This window comes from Pteropus medius, unplaced genomic scaffold (assembly GCF_902729225.1).
Source record: "Pteropus medius unplaced genomic scaffold, Ma_sr-lr_union100, whole genome shotgun sequence".
NCBI lineage: Eukaryota > Metazoa > Chordata > Mammalia > Chiroptera > Pteropodidae > Pteropus > Pteropus medius.
The window spans coordinates 11168913-11196868 of NW_024351729.1; the positions used below are offsets into that span (position 1 = coordinate 11168913).

General features: G+C 32.2%; 1 protein-coding gene across 2 annotated transcripts in view; it reads left to right on the forward strand.

Annotated features, from left to right (window-relative positions):
* NBEAL1 (neurobeachin like 1) overlaps positions 1-27956 on the forward strand; it is a 128383-nt gene that overhangs the window by 66268 nt on the left and 34159 nt on the right. For both annotated transcript variants that reach the window (XM_039844472.1, XM_039844473.1), the window contains 12 exons: positions 3428-3733; positions 3823-3972; positions 5544-5701; positions 11180-11304; positions 12218-12344; positions 17074-17222; positions 17824-17957; positions 19493-19594; positions 21255-21350; positions 21763-21887; positions 23804-23944; positions 26752-26882. In XM_039844472.1, coding sequence (XP_039700406.1) covers positions 3428-3733; positions 3823-3972; positions 5544-5701; positions 11180-11304; positions 12218-12344; positions 17074-17222; positions 17824-17957; positions 19493-19594; positions 21255-21350; positions 21763-21887; positions 23804-23944; positions 26752-26882 — 1744 coding nt within the window. The remainder of the gene's footprint in view (positions 1-3427; positions 3734-3822; positions 3973-5543; positions 5702-11179; positions 11305-12217; positions 12345-17073; positions 17223-17823; positions 17958-19492; positions 19595-21254; positions 21351-21762; positions 21888-23803; positions 23945-26751; positions 26883-27956) is intronic.

Consider the following 27956-nt stretch of genomic DNA (forward strand, 5'->3'; position numbering starts at 1 on the left):
ACAAAATATAGACCCAAGGAATATTTATTATTCCTATTTTAAATTAAAATTTTAAAGATTGGGAAAGTTCCATGTGAATTTTAATTTGTTATCTTTATATTTTCCTATGTAGCACCTACAGATAAGACTGATCCTATATAACAGTAGTTAGTGATCTGAAATATTTCTAACTAGCTACTTGTTTAATTTCATTCTTTTGTAAATAAAAGCATATATTCCTGAGGCTGTGTATGTGAGAGGCTGGAAAAGGAACCTCTTCCTCGTAGAGGTTTAAATAGAGCTGCCTGCAAAATGAATCTGGCTAGCAAACTTCTTTTGCTTGGCACATACATATTAGCTAATTGCCAATATTTTAGTAGTAGGAAATGTTACATAATTTTCCCAGCTTGTCTCTCAAATGGGACTGGATGATTGTTTAGATTTGCTGCATTTATTAAGATGTAGTATATGGTCTTGATTTTCTCTGGGTTTCTACTCTCCCAGTTGTCTTAGCTCTGCCAGTGGTGATTCTCATCACTGACTGCACATGAAATGACCTAGAGGAGCTTTTTATAAATACCTTTGTGGGGCATTACCCATAATAATTAAATTAGAAAAGGAGAACTAGGGCATCAGTATTTTTGGTACTTTATCAGGTGACCCTAATGCAGTCTTTATGATAAGGGAGGATCATCCCTCTCTATGAAGTATGTGTGTGCATCCAAAATTAAGGCAGTGGTCAAGTAAATTATTTTGTATTCATTAAAAGTATCTTTATGCTTTTAAATAAACATATAAATTTATAGTTTATTTAATACCATGATATTAAGTTAAAAGCAAAGCCCCAAATAGTCTGTTTTTTATATTAAGAGAGGAGAGGAGGCATCTGAAAAATGCAAAGGAAAGGGCTTGCAGAAATAACTGACTCAGCTGGTTAAATTCCATTCCTGACTGCCCTCCTCCCCCCACCAGGACTTCCCAGCTAACTTGTTTTTCCATAACTACCTCCCCCACCTCAAGGACTCTCCAGCTCACATCTGTTGATTCATAGCTTGCCAACCAACTAATGTTCTTCCTTATCTGTATAGGAATAACAAGACTGTATAAAACTGCCTGTTATGTTACAATCGGGGCTCAGCCTTTGGATAGGAATCCTCTGATCTGGTGCCGGCATCAATAAGTGCTTTCTGCTTATAGCCTTGGTGTCCCATCTCTCCGTTTGAGAATCCTATGACAGTGTTAATAACGCCAAGGTTGCGGGTTCTACAAGGCAAACGACCTATAAATAGATAAGATCAGTAGTCTGGAAATTCCTTCCCTCTTGCAGCCCCCTACCTGAAGCTCCTCTTCCCCATCCTGAATCATTAGGCACATGTGAAACCTCGGAATCATGCACCCCTTGCATAGACGCTGCAAGAGTATATAAGCAGTAAGAAATCTAACCAAAGGGAGCTCGTGTTTTGGTTCTGGTGAAAGTCTCACTCTCTCCGCAGGCAGTAAATTCTCCTTCCTCTAACGAAGTTGTCTGAGCATCCAATTCCCTCCATCAGGTGTCGCTTCCTGCAACAATATAAACAGTATTTTAAAAAAACACATAGCACAAAACCCCCAGAATATTAGCATTGTGGGAAAATGTATGACTTTGTTTCTTACCTTTGTTGGCCTCTATTAGAATTAATCTGCTTTAGTCAGATTCAAAGACTAAAGTAGGGGAGTTTAGGGAAAATCTGAAGAGGATAGAGAAGGTTCATAAGTAGAAGCTAAAGTTAAAAGAAGAAAAGTTCAAAGTTTTGAGTCATCTTACAGATTGTTTCCTCCAATGCTGTTTGCTGCTTTAATGCTTGAATAGAAAGAGTGCCTGAGGTCTGTTTGTTGCCTTGTCATTCAAAGACATGTACATACAGCTCAGGCCAGCTTTTGGCATAGACACGTTCTTGAAGTGATGTCAGATTTTAATACTTTATTTTTTCTCTTGCTTTTCTTTATTTCAAAAGCAGTAAGATCCAAAATTGCGATATAGGTTAAGAAAGAAGGAAGCACTTTATATTGTTTGTCCTGTTATGGTTTTAAGGCTTAGATTTTTCTCTAGCCTGGACAAAAGGAGGCTCCTTTGTGACCTAATTTTCCTTCCTATGTTGAGATTTAAAGGCCAAAGCTTAATAGTTATGCAGAGTATTCCTTTACATGGGTTTGTGATCTGAATATGTATTTTGGAAACTTTAAGGGTAATTAGATTTCTGATCAAAGACTTGGTCTCCTATGTACCTTTATGTATCAGAATGCTTTTGATTCTGAATAACAAAAATATCAACCAAAACTGACCTAGTTAAGATTTATTGGCTCATATAATTGAACATTCCATAGTTAAGAGAGTTTAAGGTGTAATTCAGCCAGGGCTCCAGTTCCCTTTATTTGCTGTTCTCAGAGCACTTTTCTCCATTATGTGTCAGCTTGTTGTAAGCCTGGCTGTCCTTATTGTCGCAAAGTGGCTGCCAATAGCAATCAGGGCTACATGCTTCCTTGTTCACATCCAGAGAAAGAGAATGCTTCTTCCTGCAGTTATTGTTGGTAGACAGCCTTTCGTGGATCTCTTGTGTTTCTGCATATCTTGTGAATAGAGACACTAGATGCCTTTGTTATGAACTGTTTTTCTGAGGATGTGTGTATAGTGAACAACTTTGGAAGACAGAAATCATGTCTTCCCTCTAGAACAAAAGACAGGTTTGTTTACTGTCCAGTATACTAAAGTAGTGTCTCCTTCCGAGGCAAAATTCAGGCACACTTACTGCCAATATAAAAGATTTGGATTCCCTGTGTTTGGAGTTCCTTTCCTATAATGCAGCCATTGTGTGTATAGGCATCATCTAGTCCTGTTCATCTCTTAATATGGGAATTGCAGTTTGGGGACCCAGGGTAAATAGTGATATTCTGGCTATTGCTAATGTTGTAGATCTTTGTCTCTGACCCAGGAGTCTCATATCTTCTGCCAGTATCTCATGAAACTGTGGTAGACTAACTCATTACTGTGGACTTGAGGTAAATTCTGAGACCCTTTATTATTATTAACAATTATGTAAAAGTTCTGATATTGCATTGATAAGGCTACCCCTGAATAAATCCCTGTGACAGAGACAATGACATGAGTTGACTAAAAGATTCATAACCTGAACTAGTCACTGTGGCAAGGCATTGGATACTCTACTTTGGCTTATAACCTTTAAGATCTGTTGTTGGAACTAAAAATGGAATCATTCCCCATCCTTGCAGACTATAAGAAGGAATAGAATGGATGTTGGGTGATTAATTATCCACCACAACTTTTCTGTTCCACGTTAAACATGTGTTACTTTTATAATTTTTTTTTTTTACAAAACCAGAAGAGCCAAAGAACTTTTGCTATCACTAAATGTCTGCTTTATTCTGCTCTTTCTCATCTATTTTCCTCTAGGTTTGTGCAGTGGCATCAGCTAAACTAAACACCCTCCTTCAGACGAAAGTAATTGAAAATCAGGATGAAGCATGTTACATTTTAGGGAAGCTGGAACATGTTCTAAGTCAGTCAATCAAAGACCAGACAGAAATCTACTCATTTCTGATTCCCCTTGTCCGTACCCTCATTTCCAAAATTTATGAGCTTCTCTTCATGAACTTACACCTGCCTTCTTTACCTTTTACCAATGGTAGTTCCTCATTTTTTGAAGATTTCCAAGAATATTGCATTTCAAATGAATGGCAAGTTTACATTGAAAAATATGTAAGTTTTATCTTTTTTTGAGGTTTTTCTACTAAATTATTTTTATAGAAGTATATATTAAATTTTGTGTATATACATATATTTTTAAGATTGTACCTTACATGAAGCAGTATGAAACTCATACATTTTATGATGGTCATGAGAACATGGCAATATATTGGAAGGATTGTTATGAAGCCTTGATGGTGAATATGCATAAAAGAGACCGGGAAGGAGGAGAAAGCAAGCTCAAGTTTCAGGTACAAATTTTTAAATACTTTAAGTATTCAGTTTTTTAATGTTGATTTCAAGCATTTAATATTCAAATGAGAGTAATAACAAGTCTGAACTTTGAAAACCAAAAGTATTTACTACTGTTTGTCTGAAAATCATTTCAGAATTGGAAGAAAAACAATCAGTAGCAATTAAAAATTTAATATCAATATTTTCTGTACATAGTAATTATGTAAGTAGTCTATTAAGCTGGTAGTGGATCTCTCTGAGGAGTCTGGGTATAAATCAGTGCTCAGGGAAATTTATAGCATGAAATATTTATATTAGAAAAGAAGAAAGGCCTCAAATTAATAATTTAAGCTTCTGCCTTAAGAAACTAGAAAAAGGAATCTAATCCAAATTAGTTTTTAAATAAGAAACCAATAAAGAGCAGATATCAATGAAATTGAAAGTAGTAAAACAATAGAGAAACTCAATGTAATTCAAATCTAGTTCTTCAAAATATTAATAAAATTTCTAGCTAGATTGACAAGGCAAAAAAAAGAATAGTTAAAAATTGCTAATATTAGAAATGAAAGAGGTGGTATCACACTGACTCCTCAGACATCAACATGATAGTAAAGGAAAACTACAAACCAACCTATACACATAAATAAGATGCTATAAATGCAATGGATCGATTTCTTGACAAATACAAATATCCAAAACTAATTCAATAATAAATAGATAACCAGGATAGTCCTCTATTAAAGAAACTGAGTTTATAGTTAAAAACTTTCCAAAAGGGAAAACTCTAGGCCAGGCTGTTTTGCTAGAAAATTTTACCAAACATTTAATGGAGAATTTACACCAGTTCCTCACAATCTCTTAAATAGAAAAGTGAGATCACTTCCCAACTCATTATATGAGAGCAGTATTCCCCTTATATTGAAACCATACAAAAATAGTACAGGAAAACTATAGACCATTATCTCTGAGGCTCGTAATTAGAAACCAAATCCAGTAGAGTGTGTGTGTGTGTGTGTGTGTAATTAGAAAAATTTTATATATTTAAATATATAAATTTATATGTTTATATATTTATGTTATCTATAATGTATATTTTATATATTTACATATAAATATTTTATATTTATATATAATTACATGTAAATATATAAAACATATTTTACATATTTATAAATATAAAATATATTTTATATATATATATATATATATATATATAAAATCACAGCCAGGTAGAGTTTATGTTGGAAATGCAAAGCTGGTTCTATATTTGATAATCAACATAACGGACCACATTAACAGACTTATCAAGAAAAATAGATGCAAAAAAAAATATTTGACAAAATTTATCATTTATTTATGATCACATTTCTCAGCAAACTAGGAATAGAAGAGAACTACCTCTATTTCTGCAAAAATCCTATAGCCAAGTTCATATAAAAAGGTGAAAAACTGAATGCTTTCCTTCAAAATAGAGAACTAGACAGGAATTTCTTCTCTCGTCACTTCCAGTCACTGTTGTTCTATAAGTCATAGCAAATGCAATAAGAATATGTGATTCATTGGTACTTTTTATTGCTTTTTCTTTCAGGAGTTTTTTGTGGAGCCATTTAATCGAAAAGCACGCCAAGAGAACTTGAGGTATAATAATATGCTTAAACAACTTAGCAGTCAACAGTTAGCCACTCTGAGACGCTGGAAGGCAATTCAACTCTATCTTACATGTGAAAGGGGACCTTGGGCCGAAAGGTAGAAGTCTTTTATTTATTTAAGTGTCCTTTTATCTTTAGAACTCTGGTCTAGAACTTTTTAAGCCAATAGCCTCTCCAATCCAGTTAAAAAAAAAAAAATACATTCAATATATAAAAGAATGGGAGGTGGGAGAAATGGGTGAAGAATATATATATATGTGAAGTGAATCATGAAGATATACATCCTTTTTTTGGAATATTATGCATCCATTAGAATTAGGTTTACAGTTTTTAAAGACATGCAAAAATGCTAAAGCAATCATTAAATTTTTAAAATTTAAGATTTAAAATATTCTCTGGGGTATCATTAAGATATGTAAAATGCAGGGATTAAGACAAAGAAACCTGTTCAACTATTACCAGTGATGACCTTTGGAAAACAAACAATGGAGGAAAGAAAGTGCTGGCAGAGATTGTAATCACTTGGCCCATACTCATTTGGCTGCAAAATGAATGTTAAAAAAGTGTATGAATTTTAGAATCCAAGTGAAACTAGTGTCTAAGTTCCTTATATATCTTGGATATTAATCTCTTATTGGATGTTTCATTTGTGAATATCTTCTCCTATTCAGTAGGTTGTCTTTTGTTCTGTTAATGATTTCCTTTGCTGTGCAAACACTTTTTGGATTGATGTAGTCCCGTGTTGCTTTTGTTCCCTTGCCTGAGGAGACATCCAGAAAGATATTGCTAAGAGCGATGTCAAAGAGTTTGCAGCCTATGTTTTATTCTAGGAGTTTTATGGTTTCGAGTCTTACATTTAAGTCTTCATTTTGAGTTTATTTTTGTGTATGGTGTAAGAAAGTTGTCCAATTTCATTTGATTGCATTTTTTTCCCAACATTACTTACTGCTGAAGAGGCTGTCTTTACTCCATTGTATATCCTTACCTCTCTTATTGTAAATTAATTGACCATATAAGTAAAGATTTATTTCTGGGCTGTCTATTCTATTCCAATGATGTATATATTTGTTTTTATGCCAGTATCTTGCTGTTTTGATAATTGTAGTTTTGTAGTGTAGTTTGATACCAGGAAGAGTGGTACTTCCCACTTTATTCTTTCTCAAAATCTCTTTGGGTACTTGGAGTCTTTTGTGGTTTCATGTAAATTTTAGGATTCGTTCTAATTCTGAGAACACTATCAGTATTTAATAGGGATTGCATGAAATCTGTATATCCTTTTAAATGTGTAATAGTTAAAATATAAAATAAAATATATAAATGACTCATACAACTTAACACCATAAAAAGAAAAATTCAATTAAAAAATAGGCAGAGGACCTGAATAGACATTTCTCCAAAGAGGACATACATATGGCCAACAGACATATGAAAAGATGCTCAATATCACCACTAATCATCATGAGAATGCAAATTAAAACCACAATGAGATATCGCCACACACCTGTCAGAATGGGCATCATCAGTAAATCAACAAATAAGTCCTGGTAAGGATGTGGAGAAAAAGGAACCCTCATACACTATTGGTGGTATTATAAATTAGTGCAGCCACTATGGGAAACAGTATGGAGATTCCTCACAAAATTAAAAATAGAGCTTGCCATAAATCCGGTAATTCTACTTTTGGACATTTATCCAAAGAAAAAATCAATAATTCAAAAATGTATATGCACCCCTATGTTCATTGCAGCATTACTGATAATAGCCAAGATATGGAAGCCACTTAAATGTCCATCAATAGATAAATGGATAAAGAAGATGTGTGTGTATACACACACATACACGTGTGCGCTTGCACACATGCACAATGGAATATTATTTAGAAATATAAAAGAATGAAATCTTGCCATTTGTGACAACATAAATGGACCTAGAGGGTATTATGCTAAGTGAAATAAGTCAGAGAAAGACAAATAACTGTATGATTTCACTTATCTAGAGAATCTAAAGAAATAGAACAAATGAATAAAGAAAACAAAATAGAAATAGACACATAGATATAAAGAAGTCGAAGATTGCCAAAGGAGGTGTTGGTGATGGGAATAAAAAAATGGTGGTGGGACAAAAATAAAAAAATAAATGAAAGAAAACCTAGCGTCTCACACAAGAATTGCAAAGGAATTCCTCATGGATGAAGTGAACAACAGGATCTCATTTGTTTGCAAAACTTAAAGAAGTGCCCGTTTTATCACATTCAGATTTTTTCTTTAAAATATTCGTTTGCTACACATTCAGTAAAGCCATCATAAAATAGGCTGCACTATAGGCATCGTAGAGATAGGGTTACAATTGTAACCTGGACTTAGTGCTAGGATTTTATTTGCATAGCAGTCCTGGGGCATTTCAGGGCACCCCAAGGCTATTCCTGGACCCAGTTTGCATATGTGTCCCTGAAACCTATTTGTTAGAAAAGGGACAGTGAGGAAGTAGGTGAAGTATTATCTGAGGCTTTTGTTGACTCTTCTGGAAAACTGAGTTCAGGCACTACCAAGGGGAATGATGGTTCTATCCCACAACAGGCCTCAGGTTATTTGTCAGTTGTGAGAGTTCTCTTGAGGATGCTAGCTGCAGGAACTCTTGTTATTTTTGGGTTTCTAGCACCACATCCTCCTCCTTCTGGTACTAAAGCCCTTCCTTTTTGTGAGGAATCCACTCTAATACAGCCCCTCCCAACCTACCTCATCACAAAAGTATCACAGATTCAAATGTCAGGCTGTCACTGTTCCCTGATACTTTATTACTGGTGCTGTCAGGGTAAATTGTGTCTTTAGGGATCACCAAGCTAACAGAACATGAGTCTCAGGCTGTGGGTAGCCATCTCAGCCATCATGTGGGAAAATGATTTCTGGTGGAATTATTTAATTAAGCCTCTGGATCCAACCAGATTAAATGCACTCCCGAAGTTGCAAGTTATGAATGCTAACATATATCTTATGTACTTATAAGTAATTTGAGTTTTGTTTACTTAAAACCAAAAATGTAAAATTGACCATTATACTATGGTACCTGAAAGAGCATTTCAGATGAAACAGTGAGTGGTAGTTGCCAGTACGGAGGTTATTGGAGCTGTTCCCTGGACCTGGTGCTGAAGAAGAAACGATAATGTGGCCTGCATCTGAGATCTTAGCATAAGACAGAGAAGGTCCTAGTTGCCATAGGAAGACTACTAATTGGCTGTGTGGTTTCAGAATGAAGAACCATGCCAATTCACTGACATATGCCAGCAGCATGTAGTTAGTTTTGCTAGTAAGGTGGAGCCCAGTGGCAAAAGACAGGGGCAATAAGCAAGAACTCCATAGTAGCATCAATCTGGTAGCAGAAATCAAGGCATACCAAGGATCTGGAGTTGAGTTTTTGTTACTGAGAAAGAAGATCAAGTAAGACACCAGTGTTAGGGCAAATGGGTATTGAAGTCAGAGGCACTGGGTTCAAGTCCCAACTCTGACATTTATAAGCTACATGACCTTAGGAAGGTAGCCATTCTCAGCCTCAGTTATCTTACCTTCAAATTTGGGGATATTCATAACCATAATGATAATCAAGACATATACCTGAATTAGTTTTTATCTCTACCATTAGAGTTCTTTACATTCTGAATTATGGTGTAGTTTATATATCTGTCTCCCAAACTCTGCTCCTTAAGAACAGAGACTTATCTCTTTATCCCTCCTCAAAAACAAACAAAAAATTTTTATAAAAGATTGCTTTTAATTGATTTATCTTTGATAAATTATAGGTCTGGTATATTTAGAGCTTTGTGTATATATGTTTTTCGCCATGGATTTATTTCCTTTCCTTTTATCCTGTGATATAGAATTTGTTTTGAGTCAGTTTCCTTCTGTCTTACTGCCTCTTTGAACTAGGGTTAGTGATGCTTTGTGTTTGAATATTTTACAATTTTTTTATTCGATTCTGTCACTGTTTTGCTGAATAATATTATATTGTGTTATGTTAGATTTTTTTACAGTCCTTTTTTATTGTGGTAAAATACACATAATATAAAATTTTAACTATTTAAAAATGTACAGTTGAGTGGCATTAAGTACATTTATAATGTTATGTAATCACCACCACTGTACAGCTTAACAATGCTTTCATCACATCAAAAAGAAACTCTGGACTCATTAACTGGTCACTGCCTGTTATCCCTTTCCCCAGTCCCTGGCAACCACGAGTCTGCTTTCTGACTCTCTGGATTTGCTTTTTCTAGATATTTCATATAAATGGAATCATATAATATATGGTCTTTTGTGTCTGGCTTCTTTCACATTGCATAAGAGAATTATTTATTATGTTGTAGCATCTATCAGTACTCCTTTCCTTTTATGGCTGAATAATACTCCTTTATATGGTTATACCACATTTTGTCTATCAGGTAAAGGACATTTGGATTGTTTTTCTTGCGGCTGTTGTGAATAGTACTGCTATGCACATTTGTGAACAAGTATTTGTGTCAACACCTATTTTTAATTCTCTTGGGTTTATACCTGTGAACAGAATTGCTGGCTCGTATGGTCATTCTGTGTTTAATTTATAATTTATTGAAGAATTGCTGAACTGTTTTTTATTGCAGCTGTATCATTTTACATTCCCATAAGCAATATTTGAGGGTTTCAGTCTCTCCACAACCTTAGCAATACTTATTATTTTCCTCTTTTTTTTTTTATTATGAGCATCCTAGTGGTTGTAAAGTGGTATCTAATGATTTTGATACATTTTCCTAATGACATCAACCATCTTTTCATGTACTTGTTGGCCAGTTGTGTATTTCCTTTGGAAAAATATCTATTTAAGCCCTGTGCCTATTTTTAAACTGGATTGTTTAACTTTTTGTGGCTGAGTTGTAAGAGTTTTTATATTCTCAATAATAGACCCTTATTAGATATATTATTTGTAAATATGTAGGTTGTCTTTTCACTTTCTTGATGGGGGCCTTTGGTGCACAAAAGTTTTGAATTTTGAAGTCCAGTTTATCTGTTTCTTTCCTTTGTTGCTTGTATTTTTGATGTCATATCTAAGAAACTATTCCTAAATCTAAGGTCATGAAGATTTACCCCATATTTTCTTCTAAGAATTTTAATTCTTACATTTAGATCTTTGATCTATTTGCAATTATATTGTCTTTATTCGTATATAAGTGATTACTTTATTTTGAAAACTATATTTGGAATAAATTTGTATAACTGGTTAAGAACTTCCATATAACAATGAAAGAGTAAAAGATAAGCTGTAAATCTGAAGGTTTATGTTCAAATCATATTTCTGCTACCTGTAAATCACATGACACCTTGGGCAAATAATTTAGTCTGTCTTAGATACCTCATGTATAAACTATAGATACCCATACTCAACATTGGTTTTCTCTTAGGGTTATTTGAATCAAATGAGAAAATGAATGTGAATGTTTTTATAAAATTGTGTTAACCAGATGTTAAATACCTAATGCTTTCTTACTCTGTTTTAATCTTCGTAACTTTAAGCTAAATAATTTTTCTTTTTTATTTATGAATATTCATAGGAAACAAAATCCAGTTCATTGGAAACTAGCTAATGTAGAAAATTATTCCCGCATGAGACTTAAATTGGTGCCTAATTATAACTTCAAAACCCACGGTGAAGCTAGTGCCCTGAGAGATAATCTAGGTGAGTTCTAATGGCTGTTACTTGTTGAAGATAGCAAGGGTGTTGTTGGGGTCAGTTACTGTTTTATTAATTGTTTAAAAATTATTTACTCATGAAAGAATGGTGACATTTTAGAATTGATATTTAAACGGTTGGTTGTATATGTTAAATGCTGTTACCTTTGGCCTAAATCTAATATTACTTTCTATTTCAATTGATTATAATTTTTCAAACAAAAACAATTTAAAACCATGAAGTTATGCTATTGTTCATGTGAAACGTGTCGTTCCTTATATCCATTATGGCACAGTGAAACAATGGTCCTTTTCCCTTGGCCTTTCGCTTACCAAGGCTTAGTCTAAAGTTAAATATATTTAGAAATTTTAGCAACTCTTTAGGCTTTTCTTTTATGATGTGTTCTTACGGAATTCTAGACACACAGTATCTTAGATGGGCCATTGTCTTTTTCTAGAAAAAAGTGCTTAAAAATAAATAGGTTCGCTGTATTTCTAAAACCTATTTTAAAGAGTTTCTACAGTTCTTTAGGAAGCCATTCTTTACTAACCATCTGACTTGGCATTTCTCCTTTTTTGAAGAGAGGTCTGTGAAATACCCCAAAATATTGATCGTTTAGAGTCATTGGCAAATCATGATATACTAAATTGTAGTTACCATAGCCACCCGTATACCTTGTATTCAATAACCAAGTTATAGATGAATGGGTACCAGTTTTTAAATCTTATTTTTTAAAGTTGCTTTAATATATTGGCCAATACAGTTGATACCATAAAATTCATCAAGAGAGCTTAGTACCTTCTTTACTTGTAATATACATTATTATCATATAATTAACAGTCATAACTTACAGAAGAGCTATAATATGATTTTTTTTACTTTGTGTTTAATAAATATTTTGTGTTTAAATATTAAACAGGTGTCCAACATTCACAGCCTTCCAGTGATTCATTGCTTTTGGAAGTAGTGAAACAAGTAAAAGTTAGTGATATGGAGGAAGATAAATTAGATCTTCCTGAAGAGGAAATAACAGCCAGAGTAAATATGTATGTATATGTATTTGAAAGAATTTAAATTTATTTTGTTCTGAGAAATAGGATTGTGAAATTGTGGAGGATACTTGCTCGAAATTTTAATACTGTACATTTCCAAGATCTAACAGTTAATACTGTATTAGCTGTTAGGAGTCCGTCAGTGTTAACTGAGTTTATTGAGGGAGATTTCTTAAAACTGTGATAACTTGGAGCTAGACCTTGAAATTAGAAAGTATTTGAGTTGAGTGATTATGAAAACATAGCATATCAAATTTATGGTATGTAGCTAAATCTGTTCAAATAGCACGAAGTATAAACTCTTAAGCGTGAGGAAGAAATTATAAAGAAAAGCAGAAATTCATGAAAGAGAAAACCAAAAAACAAAAAGATCTAAAAAATCTAAAGCTGTTTGTTAAAAAAACAGATAACAAAACAATCAACCTCTAGGCTGGTTAAGAAAGAAAGAAAAAAATTACCAGTATCAGGAATGAAAGTGGAGATAATGCTACAAATATTAAAATGATTAAAAAGAAATACTGATGACTTTTTGCCAGTAAATTTTAGAACCTAAATGGAATGAACAAATTCCTTGAAAGATACAAATTACTAAACCTCCCTAAGGAAGAGCCTTAGATATATTTAAAAATTTTGAATTTTAGTTTAAAACTTCCCCTAAGCAAATATATTTTCATTTCCTTAGCTCTCCTTTATGTTATTATCATAAATATTAGAACTTTATATATTTTAAGCCCAACATTACAGTTTTATAGTTACTATTTTATGCACTTGTCTTAAAATCAGTTAAATGAAAACTATATAACTATTACTTTCTTTTATATTTGCTACATAATTACCATATTTATATACTTTATTTCTTTGTGTATATTCAAATTATTATCTGGTGTCATTTCCTTTTAGCCTGAAGGACTTCTTTTACTATTTCTTACAAGGAAGGTCTGATAGTCACAAAATCTCTGTTATCTGTGGAGGTCTTTATTTTGCCTTCATTTTTGTCTACTTTTTAAAAAATTAATAAGATACATTTTTTGGAAATTGAGATTCACATAACAAAATTTACTATTTTAAAGTGTAAAATTTAATGGTTTTCAGTATATTCACACAGTTATGCAACATCACCACTATCTTGTTCCAGAACATTCCCATCCCCCAAAAAGGAAATCTTGTACCTCTTAGTAGTCAGTCCCAATTTTCCCCTCCCCACATTCCTTGGCAGCCACTAATTGGCTTTCTCTCTCTATGGATTTGCCTATTTTCAACATTTTATGTATTTCTTACAATATGTGGCCTTTTGTGTCTGGTTTATTTCATTCAGTATAATGTTTCCGAGGTTCATCCATGTAGTAGCATGAAATAGTACTTCATTCCTTTTTATGAATAAATAATGTTTCGTTGTTAGATATACCACCTTTTTTATCCATTTATCAGTTGATGGACAATAAAGTTGTTTCTACTTTTTGTCTATTGTGCATAACACTGCCTTGAATATTCATGTTACAAAGTTTTGTGTCAATATATGTTTTCAGTTATCTTGTGTATATACCTAGAAGTGGACTGGCTGATCATATGGTAATCCTTTGAATAACATTTTGAGGATTGTGAAACTGTTTTCACAATAACTATTCCATTATACATTTCTCCAAGCAATGTGTAAGGGTTCTAATTTCTCCACATTCACCCTAACTTTTGTTATTCTGTTGGTTTTTTTTTTTCAATTTATACCTTCTTAGAAGAGTCAATGTGGTATCTCATGATTTTTCTTTGCATTTCCCTAATGACTAAGGAGCTGAGCATCTTTTCATGTGTTTTTTGGCCATTTATATGTATTTTTTTTGAGAAATCTTTATGCACATCCTTTGCCCATTTCTTAATTGAATTGTCTTTTAGTTATTGAATTGTAAGGCTTTATATATTCTAGATACAAATCTCTTATCAGATAAATGATTTGAAAAATTTTGCTCCCATTGAATGGATTTTTTTCACTTTGTTGTTGCTATCCTTTGTTAAATTTTGATGAAGTCCTGTTTATTTTTCTCTTAGAGTTTTATATTTTATCTCTTACATTTAAGTCTTTGATTTATTTTGTGTTAATTTTTGTATATGGCATGATATAGAGGTTCATATTCATTCTTTTGCATGTGGTTTTCTAGTTGTCTCAGCATAATTGCTTTCTTTTTTGAAGGATAGTTTTTCTGGATATAGAATTCTTGTTTGACAGTTCTTTGCTTTTAGCATTTGGAATATGTCATCTCACTACCTTCTTGCTTCCACTCTTTCTGATGAGAAGTGTGCTATAAATCTTACTATCATGTCCTTTATTGTGGTACTTTTAGGTTATTCTTTTCTGTCCATGGCTTTCAACACCTTGGATTTATGTTTATGTATAGATATCTTTTTACCCTACTTAGAGTTCATTGAACTTCCTAGATGTGTCATTTTTTTTCATATTTGGGAATATGTCAGCCATTATTTCTTCAAATATATTTTTGGCCCATTTTCTTTGTCCTGTCCTTCTGGGACTCCCTTTGCACATATGTTGTTTTGTTTGAGGCTCTTTCATTGTGCTTGATTCTTTTTTCTTTGTTTTCTTCAGATTGGATAATTTCTTTTGATCTGTCTTCAAGAGCCCTGCTTCTTCTGCAAGTTCAGATATGCTGTTGAGTTCTTCTGGTGAATTTTTCATTTAATTATTGTACTTTCTGATTCCAGAATTTTCCATTTGGTCCCTTTTTAAAAATATATATATAAAATTTCTATCTTTTTTGATAATCTCTGTTCGACTAGAATATATTACCATAATACATTTTTAGTTCTTTAAACATAGTTTCCATTAGTTCTTTTAATGTATTTATGGTAGCTACTTTGAGGTCTTTATCTACTAAGTTGAACATCTGCAGTCTCCCAGAAACAGTTTCTTTTTACTGCTTTTGTGTTTATGACTTGTTGTTTCTTTGTATGTCACAGAATTTTTTTTTGAAAACTGTGCATTTTAGGTAATAAATCATAGCCACACTGGTTTCTGATCCCCTCTCTCAATAGTGGTTGTTGTTGTTATATATATATATATTTTGTTAGTTTAGTGAATTGCTTAGATTAATTCTATAGAATCTGTTCTACCTGCAGTGTGTTGCCAGTGATGTCTGTACTCATTTGGATGTTTGTTTTATTTTGTTTTTAAAGCCTGGCCTACTAGGGTTTGCCCCTGGGTAAGTAGAGCTTAGTGGTCAGCCAGGATTAGTTTGTGTTTGAGTTTAAACCTCTTGATCCAGTAAGACTGCCACTCTTTGCCCATGGATCTATATATTGCTTAGGGAATGCATTCAAATTTGGTGATTTACACATCTGCCCTGAATTTATTTTCTGTGTTTGTAAAGCCTCGCATTTAGCCAAGAATGAGTAGCTAAGTCCTAAATATATAATTTATGAACATTACTTTGTTTGGGTTATAAATTACATGTAGGAAATATTTCTTTGTAATTTATTTTAATATTACAAATTGATCAGTTTTAATAGTCCTTTATTGGCATAAGCAGACTTTTTGTTCATATAATTTTAATAATTTTAAAAAATTTCCTTAATTATTTTCAGGAAACTTGGTTAGGGTAGTTATTTAGGAAGCTATCTTTAGTATATTAGCTTTTTATTAGGAAATTTTTTTTTCTTTAATGACTACTGACTTCAATGGACGTCAGTCTCAATCATTTTAAATTGAGAAGCCAAAACACTTTTTTTTCATAGACTTTGAATAACATTCAGACTGCTTACATTCTTAGGTCCCTTATTTCTCCATTTCATCATAATAAACACTGGAATTTCACTGTTTTAAGAAAACAGTCTTAATTTTTAAATTATTTTTAAAACTTAGCTTTAAATTAAGGGTTGCAACATTATCAGATAGGTTGGGGATACATGTAAAGCTTCCTCATGGAAATCCCTTGGAATTAAAATTAGACTTAGGTATTGCTATCCTGAAAATGAGACTTATGTGAAATAGCTAGGACGAGAGAACAGCTAGCTTGAAGGATCTTCTTTAATATTCTGTGAGTGGCAGAAGTCCTCATTTCTGTACTTGGCAGTTAAAAATTCACCTGGGCCACCAGAAGACTGTCCCTTCCCAGTTATTACCTTCAATAAATATAAATTGTATCAATCGTCCAAGTATGAGATGACTTCACTTTAAGTAAGGTATGGGATTAACAGTATTATCTTTAGTTCCATAGTGAGAGGATACTATGATGATGATGCTCTAGTTTGAGTTGCTTTTGAAAAATCTCATTTTACAGTTTAAGAATTAATCATAATAAGTACTTTTAATAATTATTTTTGAAACCACTAATGATGCAGTTCTTTATTCACAAATTCTTATATTTCCTGGGTCAGTTCATATCTCTCAGATATAACTAAAATGGTATTACCAGTATTACTGCATGTTTGAACTAATAACCTTTGCAGTAGTATTAAAGATTTACTATATTTTGTTTTAATAGGTCATATACAATTAAAATGTAAAACATTTCATGAAACTGAGTTATTGGGTAATAAGAATATTTGAACTGTATTTAAGTAATTTAATGCACAGTGGAATTTTTTTTATATATAATTCAAATGCTCTATTGGATGCTAATTTTACAGACATGAGATTTGTATTTGAATATGGTATTCTTTTCTGTTTACACAAAATATATTGTTGAATTTTTTGTTTGGTTGGTTTTTGTTTTTACAGTGATGAGAAGAAAGAGCAGGATCAAAAAGAAAAATTGGTGTTGTCGGTAGACTGTGAACTCATTACAATAATTGACATAATTCCTGGCAGATTAGAAATCACTACTCAACACATTTACTTCTATGATGGCAGCATTGAAAAAGAAGATGGTGAGGAGTTCTGGGGGAATAATTTCTGTTGTTTAATAGTTAAGTATCTAGTTTATCAATCAATGAGTAAAAAGCAATAAGATGAGACTGTGATATTGTAATCTATCATGTTAAAGGAGAAATGGAAAGTCAGTCTGGGATTAAATTTATTATCCAACAGTATATTAAAGGAAATGCTTTCATTTTATTATTTTTTTTAAAAAAGGTATGGCTAGAAGGAATTGCTATAAACATAAGTCGTAAAATATAATCTTAATTTTATTTATATGTATACTTATTTCTGTTGACTTTTCACCGAATCTTTTATATTATTTAAATCTAAGACGTCAACGTAAAGAGAAAAGGAAAAATGTTTCTAAGATATAATATTCAAAATTATTCTCTATTCTAATGGGAAGGAATTAGAATAGCTGTAGAGTTTTAAAATAGATTTAAAAGAAATGATGTAAGCATCCAGTAAATTTAAGAAATGGTTTTTGTTATACAGAAATTGAATTGCTTTTCCCTGAGTGCTATTTTTGTCAACAACTAGGAGATATTTTCTACATAGCACAAATAACTTTGTTTGATACCTTAGTCACAAGATTTCTTCTGTTTTAAGGAGTAGGCTTTGATTTCAAGTGGCCTCATTCTCAAGTTCGAGAGATTCACCTACGACGTTACAACTTAAGGAGGTCGGCCCTTGAGATTTTTCATGTTGACCAATCCAACTACTTTCTCAATTTCAAGAAAGAGGTATGTAAGACGCTACCTTTCTGGCAGCCCCAAACTATTAGCTTGAAATAATTTTTCAGTTAGTGAACTGTTATTAAACTTTGGACTCTTTAAAGTCAGAATGTTGCAGGAGAAAGTTTATACTTTGGGGGCTAAGCAGTATATGAATTTCTGTTGAAATTTATGTTCGAATGTTTAGAGAGTGCTTGTTTTCTGTTTTTATATATGGCTAGATTGTAGAATATTGAGTGTCAGCCAATAGGTACCTCACAGTATCTAATTGTGAAATAACATGCAATATATATGATATGACAGGATTTATGAAATTAGTTGGGTTCAAGTCAACAATATTGGGGCATGTATTTCTTCTGGAGTAAATTCTTAAATAATGTAAGTGGTTAATAGATTACTTCTGAAGCCAGGTTTCCTGGGTACAAGTATCGGCTCCACCCCTAGCTGTGTAACCTTTGGCACATTACTCACCTGCCTCTTTCTTTCCGTCTTTCACTTTGGGTCATACTTGCTTCACGGTCTAACATCTCTCTCCCCACCTTGCTTAGCTCTGCCTCCATTTTCTCTCACAGGCGTCCCTCCTAATAAAATAATTTCATATTCAATTGTCTTGGCGTCTGTTTCTCAGATGACCTGGATTAGCACAGTCAATAAGTTTCTGTTCATTTGTGAGATTGAGGTACTTGTATGCAATTTCATTCAGATGTTTTAAGAACATTTTTCTATTTTTACAAGTGAATACGTTTTTATTATTAAAAATAAATTTTTCATTATAGGAAAGTACAAAGTGTATGTAATTTAGAAAGCTGTGTCATGTAATTAAACTAAGTGTGTTTCTGTTGAATACTGTGCACTTGTATAACTTTATAATTTTTAAAGCACATAGCACCTTTGAGAATAGATATGGAAAATTTTGTTCCTTTTTTAATAGAAGAAGAAACTGAAGTTCAGAGATAAATTTTATTACTTTACATTTGTATAGACTGAATAATTCACAAAACCATAAGGGTAGAGATTATTATGATTAATGTACAAATGAGACTCCGTAATTAATTAATTTGCCAATGTGATTAGTAAATGACAGAACTAAATTTACACTAGACTTGAATTAGCTTTCTGATTCAATGTCTTATGATCATTCCATTATACAGTATAACTTTCTCAAGAAATACATGTCTTGACTTCACTAAATCTAGCATAATAGAGAAATTAAAACCACAATCCTCTATTTATGTGAAATGTCCAGTATAGGCAAATCCATCGAGAGAGAAAGTAGATTAGTGGTTGTTAGGGGATGGGAGGGAGTGAGAATTGGAGAGCGATGGCTAGTGAGTGTAGGGATTTTTTGGGGGATGATGAAAATGTTCCAGAGTTAGACAATATTGATAGTTGCAGAACTCTGAATATACAGAAAAGCCCATTGAATTATATATTTAAATGGGTGGATTTTAGGGTATGGCAATTATCTTAGTAAAGCTATTATAAAGTCATAATCCTTGTTTGTCTTGATCAATTTTTAAATTATAAAATGCTGTTTTTTATAGGTTAGAAACAAAGTGTATAGCAGACTATTGTCACTTCATTCTCCAAATAGTTATGGAACCAGATCACCACAGGAGTTATTCAAAGCATCAGGACTGACACAGGTGGGAAATTTTAACAGTAACTCTTTCGGTGTTCATTTTATATATCAGTCTTTTGCCTAAAAGTAAAACTTTCTTCATCTGATTACTTTTATTACAGCTGCTCTTCATCCATTTAGATTGATCTTTTGAATTATCTTTGAATATTTGTTTCCCTCACACATGTAGTACCCTTTCCTCCAACTCCCATATCATTCAGTTTATGAGCATATCATATGAACTTTTCCTTCTTAATAATTTTCTCTTTTTAAAAATGTTTTTTTTTCTTAATTCCATGCATGAGGTAAAAAATGGGACAATACAAAAGGGGCACCATGGAAAAAAATTAAAAAACAAAACAAAACACCATTCCTTCCCGTCAGCTAAAGCTAACTGATGCTCTCATGTATTTTTTTCTCACTTATACCCCATCATCTCTTGAATTTGTACTGCTAAACAAGGAAAGGCCATTGTTTTTTTTTTTTTGCTTTCCAGGACTATTAGCAATTTCCTAATTAGGTCTCTTCCCCCTGGCTCTTACATATGCATTACTCTTAACCTTAAGTGTTGTTCTTGTTCAGAAGTCATCAGCAGTTCTTTTCCTACCACATGAGAATAAGCTTTATTTAATCAAATATATTCCGTTTTCTGTGGAATAACCTTTATTCATTGAAGTACTGATGCCTCAATTTGGCACTCAAGAACAATTATAATTGACCTTTGTATGAAATCTGTATACATAGATTTTTCTTACCATTTCCCATAAGTATGTACTTTGCTTAAGGTGCACAGTAAGCTTAAAGTTGAATATTAATCTGTCAGCAAAATTCTTTGGCATACCCACATTGTGTAGAGTAATTAGCAGCCTAGGTGCAATGAGGTGATTAATGAAAATAATGATTATGTCTTTTTTTTAGAAAGTTTTGTATCTAATATAGCAAAATTTATCTACCGTTGTTCTATAGAGGTAGTTTTCTGAGGATAATATAATGTTTATTTAAAATTCGTAGATCATTCTAGTACACTAAGATACTGTTTTTTAATATGTGCACATGAAAATTTCATTTATGACAGAAAATTTTCAAAGTTGGACAGTCCTAGAATTAAAAATTTTAAGGTATCCAATAAAATATTTAATTGGAGAAAATAATTCTTATGAAGACCTTTTAGAGACTAGTGTAAAATTTATGTGTAATTTTCTGTTCCTCTTCTAGAGACCACCTTTAGTGCCCACCTGGCAGTATACCTAACAATTGCAGTATTATTGACTATATTCTCTATGCCGTACTCCATATCTCTGTGACTGTTTTGTAACTACTAATTTGTACTTCTTAATCCCTTCATCTTTTTCACTCAGCCCTCAACTCCCTTTCATCTAGCTATCACCAGTTTGTTCTCTGTATCTGTGAGTCTGTTTTCATTTGGTGTATTCATATATTTTGTTCCTTAGATTGCGCAGTTAAATGAAATCATATGGTATTTGTCTTTCTAGAGACCAGTTTTTAAAAGGAAATGAATTTAGGAAAAGTATATTGATTTTATGTTCCTGTTAGGACTTTTTTAAAGTCCCATTCCTTTTATCAGAAGGATGATAGAATGAAAGATAATGTTAGTACTGTCAGTAATAGTTAATGAGTTCTAAGAGATATAGATTAATCTTGATTTTGTTCTTTTGTGCTATCAGAAATGGGTAAATAGAGAAATATCAAATTTTGACTACCTCATTCAAATAAATACAGTGGCAGGACGAACCTATAATGACCTTGCGCAGTACCCTGTGGTAAGTTTTATATAACTTTCATAAATACAAAATTGCCTTTCAGTTTTATAATCAAAAATATATGTGCATGATAGTTATATTTATTTTTTAAAGATATAAAATGTGTTTTTACCTTTATTTATATTTTCTACCCGGCAATTTTTAAATATATACAATTTTCATGTATATAAACATGAAGAATAATTAAAAAAATAAAAGCCTTTTTACTTTTGCTTCATTAAAAATATTCCAGTGGCATGGTAGGACATAATGCTTCTGGTTATTGAAATAAAGATGAATAAATGTTTGCAGCAGGGAAAAAAAAATTTTAAAGACTATTCCTTTTTGTCTTTAGATAAGCACTCGATATTAGATATGAGGATAGTAGCTTTTTTAGGAAGGAAATGTCTAAATTGTAAATTGTGTCTTTTAGTTTCCCTGGATTTTACAAGATTATACTTCAGAAGAGTTGGACTTTAATAATCCATCTGTATTTCGAGATCTTTCCAAACCAATTGGGGTAGTTAATGATAAAAATGCCAAAGCCATGCGAGAAAAGTAAGTGCCTTTTATCATTTTGAAAGATACCCATTGCTGTCTGAATTTGTGTTGATATCTGTGGCCAACCAAGTGTTTGTCTTTAAATGCACACTTACTTTTGATAATCAGAGTTTGATAATTCCTTCATTATGTTTTCTTGAAAGTATATCAGGTGTCCTTCAAGTATTTTTAACTACAGTCTGTTTATTTCTCTTCTTTGCCAAATTTAAATTGATGTTTAGAATTTCTTTTCACCTTGTAATAAATGTGTGTTAAAGGATAATAGGTTCTTGAGACTTTTCTCCCCAGGTATTTTAGACTTAATAATGTACTAATCTAATGTATGAGAATATCCATCTAATATAATTTTAGTAGAAATAAAATTAATAATACTAACCCATTATTCACAAACAATATCAACAAAAAACAGTAAATGTGTGGAAATTTTAAAAGTGTCATTTTAATAAGGAAAGAAAGATTTTATAGTTCTGTATATTTATGATCCATCTTGTAAATGTCTCCTAGTTTTTTTTTTAAGCAAGCTGCTGACCTAATTTTAATTTCCCTTTTTCTCCATGTGAATTTGTGGATGAGTTGTCAGTTATGATTTCTAATAATAAGGACAAAGAATTGTTTTGCAAACAAACTTAGTTGTAGATATATTTAGGAGTATATAGTACTGGTACATTATTCTTTTTTTTTTTTACTTTTTATTTGCAAATCTTCCCCAGGACTTTTTATAGTATTTAATATTTGATTTGACTTACTAGAGGAATTTTGCTGTATATGTATTACCTCACTGCCATTAGTCAAACATTTTTTTCTGACAATAACAAAATAAAAGTTTTTAAATTAACACTATCTCACAGGAAATACATGTCATATAAACAACTTATTGGTAATCAAAGATACAAGTTGTTTTAAATTTCAATAGTATATTTTTTTGCATAGGTACAAATGACTTTGACCTGGAAACAATTTTTATTCCTCTGAACATTAATGATTTCTATATAAAAGAAATTGGCCTCAGGTTGATGAACTGATTAGTATTTTGGTTTAAAAATGTCAGTGTTTATTGCTTCAAAAATACTGTTCATTCTTATTCAGATTTTATACCCACTAATTCAGATGTCACCATTCAAATCATGACCTATGAATATCAGTGATCATGTTTGCAGAATTACCCTTTGCTAATAATCTGGTTTAGACCTTCTTCCTCTCCACTCTCTCCTTCCTTCATCTTTGACCTTTAGATTTTTAGGCATTCATTTTCATGGTTATTGACTGATTCTCCATATGTTTTTTTCTTTATCTTGGCCAAAATGAATATCTGATTATCACATCACTTACAATAGCAGAAAAATAGAAACAGCCTAAATATCTAAACATAAAAAATAGTTTAAATTGTCATACATTTGTACATGTATCTGTTATAAATACCATATAACTATTAAAAATAGACTAGTCATTTCGAAAGACATTAATAGAATATTGTTAAATGAAAAAGTAAGTTGTGAACAATATATTATGTGAAGCACTTTAATATAGAACCATATTTGTGTATTCATTTATATATTAAGGATTAACAGATATTCACCAAAATATTAATTATCTCAGGGAAGTGCAATTATAGTTGATTTTAAGTTTCTTCTTTTTTGGTTTTCTGTGTTTTCTGATTTATCCACAGCGAACATGTATTATTGCATAATACAGAACTGTTCCAGAATTCAGTATTACTGATATTTTATTGTTCAGAAAAAGGTATTAATTAGTAAAATTTTTTTTCATGTATTAACATAGTATGATGATACAAATACATAGATAATGAAACATTGAAAAGGACTTCCTAAATCTGTGTTTTCAATAATGCAATACAAGCTTATGTCCTCCTCATTTTACTATCATGGTTACAAAACTTCAGTTTTCTTTTTTAGATATGAAAATTTCGAGGATCCTATGGGTACTATTGATAAATTTCACTATGGTACTCACTATTCAAATTCTGCTGGGGTTATGCACTATCTTATTCGTACAGAACCATTCACCACGCTCCACATCCAGCTTCAGAGTGGAAGGTATGTTTTGGGTAAATACACTGTTTTCTTAAGACTACAAGTTAATGTTGAAAATGAGTTGCCTTCATGTCATGTGCTGTATAACCAGGTCATATCTCTTTTTTTTTTCCTCTATTAGATTTTGGTTCATGTAGCCTCCAGAAAAAAATAGCCAGACTAGTTTGAGAATGGGTCACTCAAATTGATTTACACAAATAATTTTTAAGGAGAATTCATTTTTACTGTTACCCAGTGTACTTTTGTGATCCTTACTGGTCTTAGGAACCCACGAGGGATTTAGAGTTAGAACTGATTTAGACCTAGATCAAGACATCTACCAGATATTCAACCCTAACCAATGCCTGTGTAGTCCTCCTAAGAATATTTCTTAATGAAGAGGAATAAAAAGAAGGAAGAACAAGGGGTTCTTAGATTATTAGTAGTAGCTCAAACAGGGCGATGATGCCACTGTATTATCATATTACCTGTCAGTTTTATAACTTACCTACATTACACATTTTCATAATGATTCTAAAGAAATGAACTTCATGATTCCTCAGTTCCCCAGTGAATCGTTTAGGTAACTCTCTACCTATTCACATTTTGTCTCCATTTTCTGTGTTGCTTTACTGTTTAGCATTACCATTTTGCCTTTCCTACCCAATCAAAAGCTATGTATACATTGCCTGTTCTGCTCTCTTTGTATGTAGCTTTTATATTTCAAAATTACTACACATCTTCAAATGTTACTTTTCGCTGTGATAACCCAAATTAATTTCTACCACCCCCCACCCAAGAAATTATAACTGGATCTTTTCAGCTTTTAATAATTTTCTGAATAAACGATTTTTCACAAAACTTCAAACATAGATTCTGTTTATACTTCAAAGGACACCATTAAGAAAGTGAAAAGATAACTCATTCAGTGGGAGAAATTATTTTCAAATTGTGCATCTAATAAGGGCCTTGCATCTAGATTATATAAAGAACCCATATAACACCATGATAAAAAGACCAGTGATTACTGGACACAAAAGATCTGAATGGACATTTCTCTAAAGAAGATATACGAATGTCCAATAAACGTTTGAAAAGGTGCTTAACATCATTGGTCATCAGAGAAATTTAAATCAAAACCAAATTGAGATATCTCTTCATACCCACAACGATGGCTATAATCAAGACATAATACCTAATGTCAGTGAACATGTTGAGTAATTGGAATCTTTATTTACTGCTAGTGGGAATGTAAAGTGATGGAGCTGCTATGGAAAACAGTTTGGCAGTTCTTCAGAGGGATAAACATAGAATTACCTCAAGATCCAGCAATTCTCCTCTTAGATATATACACAAGATAACTGAAAATATGTTCACACAAAAACTTGAACACGAATGTACATAGCAACATTATTTATATAGACAAAAAATGGAAACACCCAAATGTCCATCTACTAATAAAAGAATAAATAAAATGTGGTATGTTCATACAATGGAATGTTAGTTGGCCATGATTGAATATAAGGAATGAAAACTTGATCCATCCTACATGTGTGAGCCGTGAAAAAAATATGATAAATTAAAGAAGCCAGACACTAAGGCCACATATTGTATGATTTATATGAAATATCCAAAATAGGCAAATCCATAGAGACAGAAAGTAGATTAGGGGGTGGAGGTAGGGTGAATGAAGATTGCCAGCCAATAGATACAGGGTTTCTTTTTGGAATAATGAAAGTGTTCTAAAATTAATTGTGATGAATATACAACTATGAATATACTAAAACCATTGAATATTCCACTTAAAAAGAGTAAATTATATGTATGTTAATTATATCTCAATAATTCTCTCCAATCAAAACAAAAAGATTCTACCATTAAAGCTGCATGTCTTCTTGAATTTGGATACTACACATCTTCAAATGTTACTTTACATTAGACTCTCTATTGATGACCCAGTCATTGACTATAATTAAATTCAGTGTTCTGCTAAGTTTTGCTCCTCCTCAAACTAGGATTTGTAGGCACAAAAAGAGTCAAATTCATCATCAGTTTTAGTTAGTAAGTCATTACTTAATAAATCGAGGAAAACAAAATTGGAAATGAAACAGAATGAGTTTATGCCTTTTGTGATTAGAGAAAGAATAATCAAATTGCTGCATAACCACTTGAACGTCTTTAACTACCAGAGGCACATGATGGAACTTAAATATAACATTATAAGAAGATAATAGTATATCCAAGTAAAATATAAAACCTTTAGCCACAGAATTATTTTGTTAATTAGCCTTTGGTTTTTAGCAAATTTGTAAAGATATTTATGTATAGAAGGATTAAATAGCAGCATTCCTATAGATCTGTTAACCACATATATTACTACTATAATACTTTGATATTTAAACTTTGATTTAAAAAGATCCAAATAACATTCACTTTCTGTAATAAATTTTACTTAGCAAAAATTATGCCATTTTTTAAAGATAGATTAAGTTTATATTTAATTACTTGATCGCTTCTCAGACTTTTAGCTAAAATCAGGTGTAATTTAATTACTTGAAAATTTTCTCCACTGTCATTTGATTTTCAACTATTTTAACAAAGATGATGCTATTGATTAAAATGATAGTATTTATTCCTGACAACAGAGTAAGGAAGATAGATTGTCATAAGAAGGAGATCAAATTGTAATTTGATCTTTAGACATTAAATAAAAAGTTAAGAAAAACTCTAATCATTAGGAAACTTGAAAGGAGTTTAAAGGTTTGTTTCATGCTTGTTGCTCTATTTCTCTAATTCAGTATTTACTGTTCTCTTTCAACCTCCACATGTAGGTTCGATTGTGCAGATCGACAGTTCCATTCCATCCCTGCTACCTGGCAGGCTCTCATGGACAATCCAAATGATGTGAAGGAACTTATTCCTGAATTCTTCTATTTCCCAGAGTTTTTGGAAAATCAAAATCGTAAGAAATAGGAGATTAAATATTTGACTCTACAAGTCTCATGGAGTATCCTGAAAAATATCTTTCAGGACATTTTTATGATGTCCTATAGATTATTAAATGTTCATTCTGACTATTATTTAGTGACAGTGCTTAGTAGATGCCCAGATACTAGTCTTACCTTCCAGGGAAGTGCTGCAGTGAACTAAGATAATAGAGTCAAATTTAATTTTGTAAGAGAATTTGTTTGAGTAGTGTTCACTAGAGAAGCAAATGGGCATATGCTATTTCAGCCATACAGGTTAAAAGTGTTTGAATTAAATAAGATGAAAATTTAGACCAGGGATCAGCAAACTACAAGTTCATGGGCAAAATTTGGACAAATTCCTGTGTTTATAAATAAAATTTTGTTGGAACACAGCCAGCCAATTCATTTACATACAGATTGACTGCTTTCACAGTGTAACAGCAGATCTGAGTAGTTGCAACAGAGGCCATGGGGCTCACAAAGCCAGAAATGCTTATTCTTTGACCCTTTACTTAAAAAGTTTGCTGACTCCTCATTTCGAGCAAAAGACAGGAGGCAAATTGAAAAAAATGACAGGCATTAAGTTACCACAGTATTTGAAAAACCATGTTTTTAAAGTAGAGAATCATGGAGCTAAATACAGTCTTTAAGAATATCCAAGTAGTTTTTCTATGAGGTAGTTTTAGATTTAGTTAGAGCACAAATAAAGAAATTGGCAAGATTGTTACTATTGATGTTCTTTAGGGAAATTCACAGTGTCAGAGGACCATTACCAACTTATTTTTCCTCCCTTGCCATGTAATGTTAATGTTTGACCCTTTGCTTGCTCAATCGAATTACTTGTTGGGGAAAGCATATCAGGGCTTCATGTCCTTTGGTCATGCACCTTGGGACAGGCAATTAGAAACAGGGCATCTGATTCTCACATTAAGGTGGTTAGAATTGGTCACTTTCAGAAAATCAAGTGAATCGATTGACTGAGTCTGGATGCTTAGTCAAAGGACTGGAGTCTCCTAAAACAGAGTATATGGTATTGGAGGGATGAGCAGATTAAATTTACATGTAGA